Source organism: Oncorhynchus kisutch, linkage group LG18 (genome assembly GCF_002021735.2).
Source record: "Oncorhynchus kisutch isolate 150728-3 linkage group LG18, Okis_V2, whole genome shotgun sequence".
Taxonomy (NCBI): domain Eukaryota; kingdom Metazoa; phylum Chordata; class Actinopteri; order Salmoniformes; family Salmonidae; genus Oncorhynchus; species Oncorhynchus kisutch.
In genome coordinates, this window is record NC_034191.2 from 5345680 (window position 1) to 5353071 (window position 7392).

At 42.6% G+C, this 7392-nt stretch overlaps 1 protein-coding gene across 2 annotated transcripts in view; it reads right to left on the reverse strand.

Annotated features, from left to right (window-relative positions):
- The window catches only part of LOC116354831 (cyclin-dependent kinase-like 1), a 38905-nt gene extending 33959 nt beyond the window's left edge, over nucleotides 1–4946 (reverse strand). Inside the window, exons 1-3 of one of the 2 annotated variants that reach the window (XM_031796858.1) lie at nucleotides 4495–4946; nucleotides 4140–4328; nucleotides 3695–3816 (exon numbers count right to left, since the gene is read on the reverse strand). In XM_031796858.1, the coding sequence (XP_031652718.1) occupies nucleotides 3695–3816; nucleotides 4140–4307 (290 nt within the window). In that variant the 5' untranslated portion in view covers nucleotides 4308–4328; nucleotides 4495–4946. Of the gene's footprint in view, nucleotides 1–3694; nucleotides 3817–4139 lie in introns of both variants that reach the window. The other variant, XM_031796857.1, reaches the window with a different exon arrangement.
- Between the last annotated feature and the right edge of the window lie 2446 nt (nucleotides 4947–7392).

A 7392-nucleotide genomic window follows, 5' to 3' on the forward strand; every position in this document is an offset into this window, starting at 1 on the left:
CTGAGGTTTACATACACTTAGGTTGGAGTCATTAAAACAAAACACATTTTTTGTCAACAAACTATCATAATTCCAGTGGGTTAGAAGTTTACATACACTAAGTTGACTGTGCCTTTAAACAGTTTGGAAAATTCCAGAAAATGATGTCATGGCTTTAGAAGCTTCTGATAGGCTAATTGACATAATTTGAGTCAATTGGAGGTGTACCTGTGGATGTATTTCAAGGCCTACCTTCAAACTCAGTGCCTCTTTGCTTGACATCATGGGAAAATCAAAGAAATCAGCCAAGACCTCAGAAAACAAATTGTAGACCTCCACAAGTCTGGTTCATCCTTGGGAGCAATTTCCAAATGCCTGAAGTTACCACGTTCATATGTACAAACAATAGTACACAAGTATAAACACCATGGGACCACACAGCCGTCATACCGCTTAGGAAGGAGACTCATTCTGTCTCCTAGAGATGAACGTACTTTGGAGCGAAAATTGCAAATCAATCCCAGAACAACAGCAAAGGACCTTGTGAAGATGCTGGAGGAAACAGGTACAAAAGTATCTATATCCACAGTAAAACGAGTACTATATTGACATAACCTGAAAGGCCGGCCAGCAAGGAAGAAGCCACTGCTCCAAAACCGCCATAAAAAAAGCCAGACTACAGTTTACAACTGCACATGGGGACAAAGATCGTACTTTTTGGAGAAATGTCCTCGGGTCTGATGAAACAAAAAAATAACTATTTGGCCATAATGACCATTGTTATGTTTGGAGGAAAAAGGGGGAGGCTTGCAAGCCAAAGAACACCATCCCAACCTTGAAGCACGGGGGTGGCAGCATCATGTTGTGGGGGTGGCAGCATCATGTTGTGGGGGTGCTTTGCTGCAGGAGGGACTGACTGGTGCGCTTCACAAAATAGATGGCATCATGAGGAAAGAAAATTATGTGGATATATTGAAGCAACATCTCAAGACATCAGTCAGGAAGTTAAAGCTTGGTCGCAAATGGGTCTTCCAAATGGACAATGACCCCAAGCATACTTCTAAAATTGTGGCAAAATGGCTTAAGGACAACAAAGTGAAGGTATTAGAGTGGCCATCACAAAGCCCTAACCTCAATCCGATTGAAAAATTGTGGGCAGAACTGTAAAAGATCCTAACTGACCTCAGACAGAGAATTTTAACTAGGATTAAATGTCAGGAATTGTGAAAAACTGAGTTTCAATGTATTTGGCTCAGGTGTATGTAAACTTCCGACTTCAACTGTAATCATCATGATATGTATGCTACTGTAAATTCATCTGAATAATCATCGTGATATGTAATGCTACTGTAAATTCATCATAATAATCATCGTGATATGTAATGCTACTGTAAATTCATCATAATAATCATCATGATATGTAATGCTACTGTAAAGTCATCGTAATAATCGTCATATGTAATGCTACTGTAAAGTCATCGTAATAATCGTGATATGTAATGCTACTGTAAATTCATCATAATAATCATCATGATATGTAATGCTACTGTAAAGTCATCGTAATAATCGTCATATGTAATGCTACTGTAAATTCATCATAATAATCATCGTGATATGTAATGCTACTGTAAATTCATCATAATAATCATCATGATATGTAATGCTACTGTAAATTCATCATAATAATCATCGTGATATGTAATGCTACTGTAAATTCATCATAATAATCATCATGATATGTAATGCTACTGTAAATTCATCATAATAATCCTCATTATAATCATTGTGATATTGTTATGTTCTCAGATCCTTTCTTGTTACATCCAAACGGACTGCTGCTTTAAAAAGTTCTCTATCACCCGGGCAACTGTATATGCATTTCGCCCCTAGCAACCACAGCTTTTGTTTTCAGGGGCGGCTTGAGTTTCTGCTGCGTGGCATTCTGGGTAAAGGACCTGTAGTGAGGCAGCGAGGGAGGAAGCTTTCTCCTAACATAATACACACACTGCCCTTTGTCTTGGGAACGGAGAGTGTGTGGGGTAGAGGGATGTCTGTGTGTTCTATAAAACTTCCCGTTGTGTCCTGGTCTCCTCCAGGGTCCCTGGGGTTCAACTGAAGACTATAGTGTGGCAGACGCTGCAGGCCGTCAACTTCTGCCACAAAACACAACGTTCTGTTCTTGTCTAATGATATTCTGTATTACGTGTCATGTTTTGTGTTGGACCCCAGGAAGTGTAGCTGCTGCTTTAGGAACAGCTAATGGGGGATCCCAATAAAATACCAAATACTTCTAATGTCTGTGTGCTAGAAAGGATTTCTTTTTAACTTTTGAGTTATTTTGTTTCATAGCTTTATTGACATCTCTGTTACTTTTCACTTCTGTAAAAGCGTGTGTGTGTGTGTGTGTGTGTGTGTGTGTGTGTGTGCGTGCGTGCGTGCGCGTGTGTGTGTGTGCATAATGTGTCAATTAAAGTATGCTGACACAATACTTTTTCTTCTAATGTTCTCTGTCTTTAGTGTCTCTTAGCAACGGTCTCCCACCACGTAGCTCCTCTCTGTCCCTGCCTATCATTCTGTCTGTCCCCTATCTTTCCTTCGCCCTCTCTTTCTCTGTCCCCCTTCTCCCCACTTCCCCACCCCCTACCTCATTCTGTCTGTCTCCCTATCTCTCCCTCCCCCTCCCCTTCTCTCTGTTCCCCTATCTCTCCCTCCCCCTCTCTGTCCCCCTATCTCTCCCTCCCCGTCTCTTTCCCCCTATCTCTCCTCCCCCTCTCTTTCTCTCTGTCCCCCTATCTCTCCCTCCCCCTCTCTTTCTCTCTGTCCCCCTATCTCTTCCAACCCCTACCTCATTCTCTCTGTCCCCCTATCTCTCCCAACCCCTACCTCATTCTCTCTGTCCCCCTATCTCTCCCAACCCCTACCTCATTCTCTCTGTCCCCCTATCTCTCCCTCCCCCTACCTCATTCTCTCTGTCCCCCTATCTCTCCCAACCCCTACCTCATTCTCTCTGTCCCCCTATCTCTCACAACGCCTACCTCATTCTGTCTTCTCCCCCTATCTCTCCCAACCCCTACCTCATTCTGTCTGTCCCCCTATCTCTCCCAACCCCTACCTCATTCTGTCTGTCCCCCTATCTCTCCCAACCCCTACCTCATTCTGTCTGTCCCCCTATCTCTCCCAACCCCTACTTCATTCTGTCTGTCCCCCTATTTCTCCCAACCCCTACCTCATTCTGTCCATCCTAGTGGTCAGACTAACCACCAGGCAAAGTGTATGACGTGAGGAGTCACTAAATGAAACAGGAAAGATGATCTTGGTGATCAGTCATAGAGCTCCTGAGAGTGAGAGAGTTAGACCAACACAAAGGACATCACATGTTTATTTTAGCAGCTGAGTTGGGGTTGGGCCCGAAAGAGTCATGATAGGGTGATAAGAGTTAACGTACCCACGGGGTTAGGGAGTCATGACAGGGTGATAAGAGTTAACCTACCCACGGGGTTAAGGAGTCATGACAGGGTGATAAGAGTTAACGTACCCACGGGGTTAAGGAGTCATGACAGGGTGATAAGAGTTAACCTACCCACGGGGTTAGGGAGTCATGACAGGGTGATAAGAGTTAACGTACCCACGGGGTTAGGGAGTCATGACAGGGTGATAAGAGTTAACGTACCCACGGGGTTAGGGAGTCATGACAGGGTGATAAGAGTTAACCTACCCACGGGGGTGTCGGTCCAGCTCGTTCAGGACGGTCTGCTCACAGAACTCAAAGACCAGGTGGAGACGTCTCTTCCTTCTGAAAACCTCCAGGAGGTTAACCAGGTTCACATGCTTCAGCTGCTGCAGGGGTAAACACAGTGGGTGGTGAGAGGGTGCTGTCAGTCTGTCTGTGTGTGTGTGTGTGTCTGTCTGTCTGTCTGTGTGTCTGTGTGTGTGTGTGTGTGTGTGTGTGTGTGTGTGTGTGTGTCTGTCTGTGTGTCTGTGTGTGTGTGTGTGTGTGTGTGTGTGTGTGTGTGTGTGTGTGTGTGTGTGTGTGTGTGTGTGTGTGTGTGTGTGTCTGTCTGTGTGTGTGTGTGTGTCTGTGTGTGTGTGTTTGTGTGTGTCTGTCTGTGTGTGTGTGTGTGTGTGTGTGTGTTTAAGAGCCTGGTGTGTATCTCTCCTACCTTCAGCATGCGTATCTCCCTCAGTGCTATCTTCCTGATGACTGGGTCATCCTCTGACTCAACAAACTTCTTGATGGCGACTATCTGTCCGGATTCCCTGTGTCTGCATTTAAACACCACACCGTATGAACCCTCTCCAATCTTGGCCAGCTTGTCATACTTCTCCATCAGACAGGTGAGGAACGTGACCTGTCACACACAAAACACTTCTTCTTTTTTGTTGCTGATATTCTGAATACGTAGCCTTCAGATCTGTCGTTTCACTGAGGTCCTACAGGAGGAACTACAGTTCTTTTGAGCTTGTTATTTCAGAGAAATGTACATCCTACTCACTACAATCACTATATGTACTCACTGCTGTCTGTGTTGACTCGGAGCGCCAAACGGTCTTCAGACCAAATTATATGTACATACACGCGAACATGATCGCACCCATGACGTCTTTAGGCGCAGGTATATTAAGTATTTCCCACTTTACTGCTTTCAACTCAATTTCCAATTATAGGCTGACTTCGATTGACGTTGTTAACGCGCGGTTCTCTCCGGTAGACCGAGTCATTCAACAGAGTGGTTCTCGTTTCCACTTCGTTGGGACTAACGCTGGGCGCCTTACCAACAGCGGTTCCTTGGTTACCCGGTAACTCGTCATTCCCGTTTTAGCTAAAAGTCTATAATATCCTGCTCGTGGTCCTTAGTTCTCCGTTCTGTAATCCTATTATGTTGTTGATGCTTATATTTACAGGCGCAAATATAGCCTACACCTTTTGGCGTCGGCGACTCCAGTCCTCGGTGCACCTGATCGCTCCCATGGAAACACGTCTGAGAGGTGAGACAGGGTGACTACCGTAGTTACAGTATATCTACGTTACCTGTCCATTAGTTACACATGGTGCTGCCTATAACATATATGTTGGGCTTGGTTGCTTTGAGAAAATGGTGTAATGTCCAATATTGATGTGAAATAATACCTAACTTAAATTAGTTCATTATAAGCTATATTGCAATATCTACAATAGGCCTAACCTCCATTATCATACCATGCAAGTTCCATTCTCTTGCTATAGCATATAAAATACATCATGAACTGGGAACAACTACAATCTATACTGAACAAAAATATAAACGCAACATGCAAAGTGTTGGTCCCATGTTTCATGATCTGAAATAAAAGATCCCAGAAATGTTCCATACACACAAAAACACGTATTTCTCTCAAATGTTGTACACAAATCTGTTTACATCCCTGTTAGTAAGCATTTCTCCTTTTGCCAAGATAATCCAACCACCTGACAGGTGTGGCATATCAAGAAGCTGATTAAACAGCATGATCGTTACACAGGTGCACCTTGTGCTGGGGACAATAAAAGGCCACTCTAAAATGTGCTGTTTTGTCACACAACACAACGCCACAGATGTCTCAAGTTTTGAGGGATGGTGCAATTGGCAGAAATATCCACCAGAGCTGTTGCCAGATAATTGAATGTTCATATCTCTACCATAAGCCGCCTCCAACGTCGTTTTAGAGAATTTGGCAGTTTCAAAATGTATCAGGGTCAACGGGGTCAACATGTATCAGGGTCAACGGGGTCAACAGGGTCAACAGGGTCAACATGTATCAGGGTCAACGGGGTCAACGGGGTCAACATGTATCAGGGTCAACATGTATCAGGGTCAACAGGGTCAACATGTATCAGGGTCAACAGGGTCAACGGGGTCAACATGTATCAGGGTCAACAGGGTCAACATGTATCTACAACACAGCTATCAACATGTATCTACAACACAGTTATCAACATGTATCTACAACACAGCTATCAACATGGTCAACATGTATCTACAACACAGCTATCAACATGGTCAACATGTATCTACAACACAGCTATCAACATGTATCTACAACACAGCTATCAACATGGTCAACATGTATCTACAACACAGCTATCAACATGGTCAACATGTATCTACAACACAGTTATCAACATGGTCAACATGTATCTACAACACAGCTACCAACATGTATCTACAACACAGCTATCAACATGTATCTACAACACAGTTATCAACATGTATCTACAACACAGCTATCAACATCTATCTACAACACAGCTATCAACATGTATCTATAACACAGCTATCAACATGTATCTACAACACAGCTATCAACATGTATCTACAACACAGCTATCAACATGGTCAACATGTATCTACAACACAGCTATCAACATGGTCAACATGTATCTACAACACAGTTATCAACATGTATCTATAACACAGCTATCAACATGTATCTACAACACAGCTATCAACATGTATCTACAACACAGCTATCAACATGGTCAACATGTATCTACAACACAGCTATCAACATGGTCAACATGTATCTACAACACAGCTATCAACATGTATCTACAACACAGCTATCAACATGGTCAACATGTATCTACAACACAGTTATCAACATGTATCTACAACACAGCTATCAACATGTATCTATAACACAGCTATCAACATGGTCAACATGTATCTACAACACAGCTACCAACATGTATCTACAACACAGCTATCAACATGGTCAACATGTATCTACAACACAGCTATCAACATGTATCTACAACACAGCTATCAACATGGTCAACATGTATCTACAACACAGCTATCAACATGGTCAACATGTATCTACAACACAGCTATCAACATGGTCAACATGTATCTACAACACAGCTATCAACATGGTCAACATGTATCTACAACACAGCTATCAACATGGTCAACATGTATCTACAACACAGTTATCAACATGTATCTATAACACAGTTATCAACATGTATCTACAACACAGCTATCAACATGTATCTATAACACAGCTATCAACATGGTCAACATGTATCTACAACACAGCTATCAACATGTATCTTCAACACAGCTATCAACATGGTCAACATGTATCTACAACACAGCTATCAACATGGTCAACATGTATCTACAACACAGTTATCAACATGTATCTATAACACAGCTATCAACATGTATCTATAACACAGCTATCAACATGGTCAACATGTATCTACACGACAGTTATCAACATGTATCTACAACACAGTTATCAACATGTATCTACAACACAGCTATCAACATGTATCTATAACACAGCTATCAACATGGTCAACATGTATCTACAACACAGCTATCAACATGTATCTACAACACAGCTATCAACATGTATCTACAACACAGCTATCAACATGTATCTACA